At 36.2% G+C, this 11,537-nt stretch overlaps 1 protein-coding gene across 1 annotated transcript in view; it reads left to right on the forward strand.

Annotated features, from left to right (window-relative positions):
* LOC125046841 (chondroitin sulfate N-acetylgalactosaminyltransferase 2-like) overlaps positions 1-8,013 on the forward strand; it is a gene marked incomplete in the record, with an annotated part of 21,893 nt that extends 13,880 nt beyond the window's left edge. Inside the window, 7 exon segments of the mRNA XM_047644829.1 lie at positions 114-300; positions 1,695-1,859; positions 2,427-2,613; positions 3,962-4,198; positions 5,098-5,289; positions 6,296-6,450; positions 7,032-8,013. Of these exon segments, the coding sequence (XP_047500785.1) occupies positions 114-300; positions 1,695-1,859; positions 2,427-2,613; positions 3,962-4,198; positions 5,098-5,289; positions 6,296-6,450; positions 7,032-7,290 (1,382 nt within the window).
* Positions 8,014-11,537: the final 3,524 nt, after the last annotated feature.

The following is an 11,537-nucleotide window of genomic DNA, read 5'->3' on the forward strand; positions in this document are numbered from 1 at the left end:
TTTGTATCTGTCTTTGTATGCATATACATGTATGCCCACGTATGTGCGCGCATGCATACCTTCGCAACAACACCCTCACCAAATCATAACACCCCCCCCCCCTCCTCCCCCAGGAGATGCCGCCCTCCTGGCTGCCACCCCGCCCGCCCCCGCCGAAGCCCCCCCGACCCCCGCCTCGACCGCGACCCGCAGGCCCCCCAACGGCAGCAGCCTGGTGACGGTGGACACCCCCTGCGGCGCCCTCATCCAGTACCAGGTCTCGCAGTCCGAGATCACGCAGGGCATCCCGCTGAACAATGAGTAAGGCCTTGGCGCTGGCGCTGCTGTTGTTTTTCTTTTCTTTCTTTTTACGGTTTTTTTTCCTTTATCTTTTTCTGTTTTTCTCTTTTTCTGCTTTTCTCCTTCTATTTCTTTTTCGTTTTTTCGCTGTTGTTGTTTTTTTCTCCTTCTCTTTCTTCCTCTTCCTCTTCCTTTTTTTCTTCTTCTTCTTCTTTTCTTCTTCTTCAGCTTCCTCTTATTCTTCCTCTTCCTGTTCTTGTTCTTGTTCTTATTCTTGTTCTCCTCCTCCTTCTCTTCCTTTTTTCTCTTCGTTCACCTTGTTCTTCTCTTCATACTGCAGCTTGTTGTTATTGTTCTTATTCTTTGTGTTTCTTCTCTTCTTTTCCGTTGCCGCATTATCACCATCGCTATATTTCCCTTCGTCCGTACCTCAAGTTCCCTCATATATCCCTCTCCCCTCTTCATCCGATTTTTTTATCTTTCATTTTTCGTCTTATTCCATTTCGTCTTCCTCTTCCAGATACGAAATGATCCCGTAAAAAATGTCGTCTCACTTTTTCTTCATCGCTCTCTCTCTCTCTCTCTCTCTCTCTCTCTCTCTCTCTCTCTCTCTCTCTCTCTCTCTCTCTCTCTCTCTCTCATTCTCTCCGCCCTCATCTATATCTCCCCTTTCACTCTGATTCCCTCAGTATAACCTTCAATTCAATGACATTTTATGCAAATCGATCATCTGCATCTCAGTTTTCTTGATGCCTTTTTACTCTTCATTGTAGGTTATGGAATAGATTGCCTCCAGAGATTGCAACTTCTGCAACTGTTTGATAAGTTTTGAAGATCAGCTAATGCTTTTATTACGTAAATAGCAGGTGTTTTTCTCTTTTCTTTTCTAACCTTTGGCGGTATGATTTTCGATTTCTTTTAGGGTAGTTCTTAATATGGTTTACCATAAAAATAGTAATAATAGTAGTAATGATAATAATAATGCCTCCTCCCCTCTCCCTCTCTTTCTCGACACGAAGTCTTCTCATTCTCTCACCCGCTCCCCTCTCCTCTCTCATTCTCCTTCCCTTCATTTATGTCTCCCCCTTTTTTTCCCATTCTCTCCCTTCCCCATCTCTTTCCACAAGTCATCTCTCTCTCTCTCTCCTCCTCCTCCTTTTTCCTTCCACCCTCCTCCTCTCTCCTTCCAGACACGAGGTCATCTCCTTCTCTCACCCTCCTCCTCTCTCCTTCCAGAATCAAAGTCATCTCCTTCTCTCACCCTCCTCTTCTCTCCTTCCAGATACGAGGTCATCTCCTTCTCTCACCCTCCTCCTCTCTTCCTCCAGAATCGAAGTCATCTCCTTCGCTCACCTTCCTCCTCCCTCTTTTCAAATGCGAGGTCATCTCCTCTCACCCTCCTCCTCTCCTTCCAGATACGAGGTCATCTCCTTCTCCCACTTCACCTGGTCGCGCGTGTACCCGGCCGAGCTCGGGCTGGGGAAACGTGTGGTCGAAAAGCCCATCGGTTTCCGTCGGCGAGACATCGTGGCTGCGCTCACCTCGGCGCTCGAACACCTCAATGGACCCGTGCCTGCCAGGTGGGGTAGTTTTTTTGGGGTGGGTGGGGGAGAGGGTTGTGTTTGATAGACGGGGTAAGATTTTTTTTTTTTTTTTTTGTGTGTATTTGTGTGTGTGTAATTTCTGAAACGGAGGGTGGGTTGTTTTTCATCTTATAGTTTTGGGTCATGTGGATTTGTATGTTCATATTTATTTTGTCGCTATGAATTTTTCTTTTTTCTTGGTGATTTTATTCATTAGCCTTATAATTTTCATTATTACCATTACTACCAACATTATCATTGTATGTATATGTATGTAGGTATTTATGCATGTATGTATTTATATGTATATCCATAAATATATACATACATACATTATATATGTATAAATATATATGTGTATATATACATATATACACATACATACACATATGTATGTGTACATATGAGTACATATCTCTTATTTATTTATTCTTCATCTCTTATTTATTTATTCTTCATGCATACACACACATATATACACATATACCGACCGAAAAAAAAAAATGAAAAAACACAAAAACAACAAACTTACCCACCCGCCTTCCCCTCCCCCTCCCCCTGCAGGTTCACCGTCGATGACTTCGTGGAGGGAATGTACCGCACAGTGCCAACCAGCGGGACACAGTACGAGCTGCTTTTCCACGACCGCCACGCCAACCGCTCTTCTCATCAGTACAGAACCGTTACCCTAATGAGGCCCTTTGCTCCCCTCACGGTCGTTGCCAGGGAACAGCAGACTACCAAACAGCTGGTGAGGAGGTGGTTTGGCTCTGGAAAAAAATGTCTGATTTTTTCTTCGTCACTTTCTCAACTTTTTCTCTCTCGCTTTCTCTGTCTTTCTCTCTCTTTCTCTCTTTCTCTCTTTCTCTCTTTCTCTCGTTCTCTCGTTCTCTCGTTCTCTCGTTCTCTTTCTATCTTTCTATCTTTCTCTCTCTCTCTCTCTCTCTCTCTCTCTCTCTCTCTCTCTCTCTCTCTCTCTCACTCACTCACTCACTCACTCACTCACTCACTCTCTCTCTCTCTCTCTCTCTCTCTCGTACACCCCCGCGCTCTCTCTCTCACTCACTCACTCACTCTCTCTCTCTCTCTCTCTCTCTCTCTCTCTCTCTCTCTCTCTCTCTCTCTCACTCACTCTCTCTCTCTCTCTCTCTCTCTCTCTCTCTCTCTCTCTCTCTCTCTCTCTCTCTCTCTCTCTCTCTCTCTCTCTCTCTCTCTCTCTCACTCTCACTCTCACGCTCTCTCTCACTCTCACTCTCATTCTCACGCTCTCTCTCTCTCTCACTCTCTCTCTCTCTCTCTCTCTCTCTCTCTCTCTCTCTCTCTCTCTCTCTCTCTCTCTGCTCTGTGCTCTGTGGCTGTGGTGTGTTTATTTAGGTTATGGTTTTTGTTTAGTTTTTTTGTTATTTTTGTGTGTGTGGTTTAGTTTGGGTATTTTCGTTGAATCCCTTTTTTTTTTGTAGTGTTATTATTAATATTATTGCTGTTGTTATTCAGGTTATTATTGTTGTTGTTATTATTATTATTATTATGATTATTATTATCATCTATTTTTGCTATTATGAGTTTCATCACTAATAATACCTTTCTTTGCTGTTATTACATTTATCATTATTGCTACAATTAGCATTATTACTAATGCCGTTATTATTATTATCATAATTATTGTTTTCTTATTATTAGTACTGCTATTACTAATGTAATTATTAATTCCATCCGCATTTTACCTGTCATCGCAACTATTATTTTTTTAATTATCTTTATCATTAGATAATAATAATTCAGATTAGTTTAAACTCTATTAAGATTATATTTACGAAGTATATTTGATAGTAAAAGTAGTAATACTATGTTATATTCTTATCGATCTTCATTTTATAATGTCCCTTAAACAAAGTTATTAGACAAATTGTTTTTCCCTCATTTATTTGTCTGTTTGCTTCTCTTCAAACTGATTCAAAGTAAATAAAATGCCCTTCACTTACTCTAATTATTATCATGCACGTTTCCCCCCCCCCCCCCCCCCCCTTCTTCCCTTTTCCTCCTTCTCTAAACCCGTATCTATTTTATTTTATTTTATTGCCCCCCTTCCACCCCGACAGATCAACATCGTCTTGCCTCTCTCCGGGCGAACTGAGACCTTCCGTGGCTTCATGGACAAGCTGGTCACCATTATCTTGAGACATGATCGCAGAGTCTTCCTCACTGTCGTTTATTTTGGCCACGAAGGGCTGCACGAAGTCCGGAACATCATAACGAACGCGTCCAAAGAGGCCAAGTTTCGACACATTAAGTTGCTCACACTCAACGAAACGTTTTCCAGAGGAAAGGCACTTCAGGTATGAGTTTTGTTGGTGTTGGTTGTCGTGTGTTGGGTTTTTTTATTTTTTATAGTGTTAGCATTATTTTGGTATTGTTTTTATTGTTATTATTATTTTCATTATCTTGGTAAGAATTTTTTTGATTATCATTTTTTTTTGTGTTATTATTATCAATTAACGTTATTATTATTATTATTATTATTGTTATCGCCGTTATTGTTATTATTAACGTTATTGTCGTCATTATGAGTATCATTACTATGAGGCTGATTATGATTATGTTTATTGTGATAATTATTTTAAGTATGTCATTATTAGTATTACCAATTATTTGTCTATTTATTTATTCATTTATTTATTATCCATCAATTTTCTTTCGTCTGATGTATTAATACATGTGTAACTAATTCTAAGAAAAAAAAAGATTATTTCTCGCCTTTAGTCATGCAAAGATTCGAAGATTAGTGAAGTTCATAGTAACGATGATGATAATAACGAAAATGATGATAATGATAATTAAAATAATAATAATGATGATAATAATATTAATCATGATAATAATTGTAATGGTATTAATAATGATAATGGAGTAAAAACAATAATAATAGTAGTAAAAATAATAATAATATTAACAGTAATAACAATAATGATGATGAGTATTGATAATAATGATAATTATAATAATAATGATGATGATAATTATTATTATCTTTATAATAATAACGATACTACTACTACTATTAATAATAATATCAAGAAGAACGGCAGCAATGGCACTAACAATAATAATAACAGCAACAATAACACCAATAATAACAACGAACAGTAATAACTATAAATAACTGAAATGAAATGAAATCCACAAAACTCACTCAAAACTCCACGACCTCCCTCCCCCCCCTCCCCCTCGACTGCAGGTGGGAGCAACACACTGGTCCAAGGGCGACGTCCTCCTCTTCATGTGCGATGTGGACATAGTCTTCAGCACGAGGTTCCTGGAGCGATGCCGTCTGAACGCCTCTCCTGGCCACTCTGTGTACTATCCTGTTGTGTTTTCCTTGTACAACCCACAGATGGTTTATCCACTCCAGGGGAAACCTGTGCCTCAGGTAAGTGGTGTTTGGATGTGTTTGGGAGGTGTAGGGAAGTGTCCGTAGGTGTTAGGTAGGTGTTCTTGGGTGCTTGGGTTCTTGATAGCGTGGTGGTTTGGTGTCGCTGTTAGTTTACGTGGGTAGCAAAGTGGCTTGTATGCCTGCAGTGTTGATGTACTTGACAGTTGACAGATAATTTCAAGTAGCCGGTAAGAACACTGTTCATTGCATCAAATGTTTAAAAAATATGAATGAGAATAAATATCTTCCCATTTCTACATAAAAAAAATATTGAATTTGTGTTTACATAATTTTAATGGAATGTCATTCACGTTATGTGTTCATGCTACAAAGCCACATAAATACCACTTTTCTGAATCGACTGATGAGGAGTAAACATCACCAATCATTTGATTAAAATCGAAATCTTCTGGGTAGAAAATACCTGATTCGGAATCACCAAAACGAATATCATGTTGCAAGCATTTAACTTTTGTTTGGATGACTCGTATGCAGTTGGAAAAAAAAAAATGCAGAGCGTATTGCAACATAAAACTGCCTGGTCTGAGTTGGCTGTTTACATAATATTAGGAATGTTTACTTCCACGTCCCGCTTGATCGTGCAATTTGAACGTTTAATTAGTAATATTGATAAAACCCGTTGAGGCATAAAGATCTAACTTTCATTTCGAAAAGTGATTATCCTTTGAGTAATTTCTATATTTTAATACATAAACGACAAAGATACTTCGTTCCACGTCACAATCTGTATCAAAACTCAACAAAACGTAAATAAGAATTCAACCAAAGAGTATGCTAACAGATAAGAGTAATTAAGTGATTTAATGAATAGTAACTGAAACTGACAGAGCGATTAACAAAGTGATTTAATGAATAGGAATTGAAACTGATAGACCGATTAACGAAGTGATTTAATGAATAGTGATTGGAACTGATAAAACGATTAACGAAGTGATTTAATAAACATATATCTTATTTACCATCGCCTCTCCATCCCAAACAGGAACTGGACCAACTCGTCATTTCAAGAGACACAGGATTCTGGCGTGACTTCGGCTACGGGATGACCTGCCAGTACAGGTCAGACTTCCTCAACGTCCAGGGCTTCGACGAGGATATCATAGGATGGGGAGGAGAGGATGTACTGCTCTACCGCAAGTAAGTTCGGCCGCGCCTTCGTCTGCGTGGATCCTGTTGGGGGGGGGGGGGGGGGGGGGGGATAAGAATGACGTTTGCTTGCTTGTGTGTGTGTGTGTGTGTGTGTGTGTGTGTGTGTGTGTGTGTGTGTGTGTGTGTGTGTGATGGCAAAGCCAAAATCTTGATAATAATATCATGTGTTTGTAAAGATCTCTGCTTGTTATTTTGGGTACGTTCCATGTCGTGTTATTGCTTTCCTTTTTGTCTCCATTACAGTAGATATGCCAATTATTTTCTTTGATACTTTTCATTATTAGTTACCTTAAACACAATATTTAGGTTCTGTGGTATAATAAAGACCCGCTACTTAAATATCGGTAATTGTTAACTTAAAAATCACATCTTGTCATCTTTATAGTACCTACCTAACCGACAATAACCTAAAACTAGGACGGAGGTAAATGTAAAGGTGAGAGGCAGAACACACAAACGCTGAAGACTTAAATTTGCACAAGAGAACAGAGGGAACAACAAGACTAACCAAACAACCAGCACTAACGACCCAACGGCGAACACCTAACAGCCCCATTTCTCTCTCGCAGATACGTCAAATCAAGGCTCTCCGTGATCCGCTCCACCGACCCGGGGATCTTCCACCTGTGGCACCCAAAGGAGTGTTCCACGTCCCTCTCAGCTGATCAGTACCGTGCCTGTATCACTTCACGTGCTTTGAACGAGGCCTCCCACGCCCACCTCGGCCTCATTGCCTTCAAGGACGACCTCGGGAAGCACCCTCTCGGCGCCGATGCACTCACCGGCAGCCAGGCTCTTGAGGAACAGCAACTCAAGGCTGAGATGTAGTCGTCGGAATTTTTTTTTCTTTTTTTTTTTTATTATTCTTGAAAGCTGTTTTAGAAATTATAAGAAAAAAAAGGATACGCTGTGCAGTGCCTGTGACTGATGCCTCTCTTTCCAGAATTTTCTATGTGGAAATAAATCTACTGCAGATATATAGATATATATGTGTGTGTGTTTATGAAAATAACTTTGGAAATGTTGCTACTTTCAGCTCTATATTACTTCCAAATCACAACCGAAAGTTAGCCAGTTCTATTGCATGTTGTAAGCATGTGATTTTTTTTTTTTTTTCTCTCAATTAATTGCTTTATGGAAATACAATTCATCGTTTTGAAGGAGTAATGAAGATTATCTTGGTTTTAAAATTCTTAAAAAGAACAAATATTGCTTTTCCTGGTCATCTGTGTCTGTTCTGCCTTTAGTTCTTAATTTCAATCCTCTGTTATTACAAAAAATTATCATATTTTTACCAGTGTTTCTCTTATCAACCCTTTGGCTGTGAGCTGAAATAAATATACGGTATATGGGGAAAATTGAACTATTTGTATTAATCCATTTAACTTTTAACAACAACAGAACAAAAACAAATACAACAATGGCAAGTTAATATAAATTAATATTTAATGAAGTACCTATAAAGTTCAATTCTTGGTTCGTTCAGCCTACAAAAAAAAAAAAAATAAACTTCAGACAAAAAAAAAAAAATTAAGAGATAGAATTTCCATTCACAACACTATTCTTGCTTCATGTTGCAAAAAAAGAGAGGAAAGGATGTCAGTTAGGACGAAAATATTTTGCATTTTCATTATCTAAAACTAATAAAAAAATTTAAGTGACTATAAACAATATATCGCGCGTAATTCAACAGCCAAAGGGTACAAAAAGCAAACAATATGACGATACTTAATGTTCCATTTAAAAATGTTTTACCATCATTATCTTCATGATTTTGATCCCGAATGTTGTAATATTTTTTTTTTTTTTTCTTTGTATGAATACACCGTTTGTAAAATAGTTGCAAGTTGAAAATAGCCGTTGATATAAACAACAGTTTTCTATGTGAATTCTAAGACCGTCTAAAGAGGCAAAGTTTATGTGGTAAGAGGAAAATATTTGAGAAACGTAGAATATAAGTGATTTTTCCTTTTTTTCGTCTTTTTTTTTTTTTTTCATTTTAGCCACTGAGCTCTTCGGTTGTATTTAGTTCATTTTATTCCTGGTAAAGTTTTTTCTTATATTTATGTTCAACAGTGTTAACCGTACTTTTTTATTATTTTTTTCCCTTTAAATATTATCGTTATTATTATTAGTTATTATTATTATTATTAGTTATTAATAATATTGTTATTATTATCATCAGTATCACCATTATTATCATTATAATTTTCATCAGTATCATGATTATCATCATCATTATTATCACTATCATCATGAATATTATTGATATTGATTTTATTATTTTGTCCTCATTTTTTTTTCTCATTATGTAATGCTGATTTTACATATATATATATATATATATATATATATATTTTTTTTTTTTTTTTTTTCTTTTACAACTACAGATAAGATATCATGGTGTATGAATTCACTCCATTTATATTTCTTTTTAAATATCTTACTCTGTATATCAACATTCCTACACATTTTTTTCCTACGATACTAACAACAATTTAATATTTATTGTTGTCTGTTTCTTTTTTTCTCTCTCTCTTCTTTCCTACTTTCTCCTCTTTTTTTTTTTCATTCAGCCGACATGGCCAAGTTTCAAAAGATCATGAAGGTTTTTGTTGTGATAATATAAGGCTTTAGAATAGATTAATCCGGAACATCAAAACTGCCAGTGGGTCGAACAACAGTCCAAATAGAGTTAATAAGCAATTTTCTCTCATTTTATTTATGGCTCGGCTGTGTGGAGACATGTACGATGTTCCTGAAAAGAGGACTGCAATGTCTCAAAAAAAATATGCTCTTTATATCTATACATACATGAATGTGAGTGTGTGTATCTATGTATATATATACATATATATATGTATGTATGTATGTATGTATGTATTTATATGTATACATAGGTATATGTATGTATAATATATATATGTATGTATATGTATATGTAACTATACAGATGTATGTATGTGTTTACACTGGCCATGTATGTACTGTATATAGTTTGTATATAAATGTTTGTATATAAGCATATACAACATGATGACTGTATATGCCATATATATAATAACATTTAGCCATTCCCTATACAGTGTTAAAACAGCCTTCCTAACATTTCCCATTACCCTATATAAAACAAGTATTATCCAATAAAAATTCGAGTACATAATACAAGCAAGAGACTTTATCCGCGTGTGCGTTCAGTTCACTTCAGTGGTCAGTTTGTGTAATTGGATTCTTTATTTTACGTTTCTGTTTAGTCATGGAAATGGCAAAAAACAAAAAAAATGTGTATACATACATATATACATACATACATATATATACAATATTCTTTTCAAGAGCGGAACTTGGATACCCGATGTAAAAAAAAAAAAATTCAGTTTTTAGAAGTAAAATTTTGAAAATGCTCACACATGAAGTGCTTTTACGACTGCTAGTAAGAAATCGTTTCTCGGTGTCTCTCTGTGTGTCACTTCTACTCGAATGGGTTCTTGCAAGTAGAGACCACATTCGGAAAACTGATAACGCTTGATAACTCAAAATTCAGTTACGAAAGATCAACATTCAACATTCATCAATCGATTTTAAAACATCAGCGCGAACAAATGTTTCCTTTTTATAAACGTAGCCATAGAAGTGTCCTGAGTTATTACCTCCCTTTTTACACCATCTAGAAATATAAACCACCTAATCAAAGATATGAAAGCCTTCAATAAGCAGGTGCAATGTGAAGTCATTCCTTTAAGAATATTCCTTTAATTTCTGAACATGGGCAATAGACTGAAATAGAAATGCTCCGAGTGTTGCCATGCCCTTCGTAATATTTCAGTCTATAACCATATTCTCTTTGATGTGCGGTATGATGCTAATGTTATAAGATGTTTATTGTAATATCTCGAAAAAGAGCAGAAACATCCCAACTTGAGTTGTTAAATAATAATACTAAAATACCGACACTGTCTATAAATATTATCATAAGCAACACAGAAAACGTAGCTCGATGTCATTTAGGAGTGACTAAACCGTTTATTATTATTATTATTATTATTATTATTATTATTATTATTATTATTTTATCATTATTATTATTATCATCATCAAGAGTACCTAATGACCATGTAAGAATATGATGATCATAATATACTTTGATTTCTTTACAATGCACCTCTAATGTGATCTGATCTTGTCGTCTTCCATAAGCTGTATATGTGAAACTTCTATATTGCTGTCATGATATATTGTTAAGGATTTTACATGTACTTAGTGTTTGATCAACAGCCTTAATGTTTAATATCTGACGTACACATATATCATTGTGTTATGATTAGCGAAGCTGTAGTATATTCCATTTCAGAGCCCATTCCACTTTTACACTTAGTTGTAATATATTGTGTAGAGATGTTTGTTTATGTAGCATTACAGTTTGAAATATATGAATTATATAAAGAAATGATGGATACTGTTATTTTGTTGCCTTTGATTGTCCTACTTATATCCACATTTTCATGATCTTTTAAGAAAATTATAATTATATTATTCCAAGATTGAAGTATCACTGTCGAGGAAATCTAATGATACAAAATATGTAACACCACTTGACATATATTTTTGATAGAACCGATTACACATTTTATAACTATAATAGGGAGGTCCACACGTGTAACACTGTAGCCTTATTTACAGGTATTCATTGCAAGGATGTGAAATGTATCATGTTGATGGGTTAATGTGAAAACGCATTGGGTTTGAAACTCTGGTCCTTCAGCATTCAACAGCTTGCGTTCCCTCAACTTCACAATATTTCCGAGGTCACTTCGAGCGAAGTAGGTTGAACTGAATATGACACAAAACATGATGGTGATGATTATGATGTTGATATGATGATGTGGATGCCGATGTTGATAATGATGATGATGATGTTAATGATGGGTGATGGTCGTGGTAATGGTGATGCTGATTATGGTGGGTATGATGAGAAACTAGAATTATGATGTCTTGCATTATAATAGTAGTATAGATAACAATCGTAATGATAACAATTAAACAATCGCAATGGTAACAATTAAACAAGTGCCTTC

Source organism: Penaeus chinensis, chromosome 39, assembly GCF_019202785.1.
Source record: "Penaeus chinensis breed Huanghai No. 1 chromosome 39, ASM1920278v2, whole genome shotgun sequence".
Classification (NCBI taxonomy): Eukaryota; Metazoa; Arthropoda; class Malacostraca; order Decapoda; family Penaeidae; genus Penaeus; species Penaeus chinensis.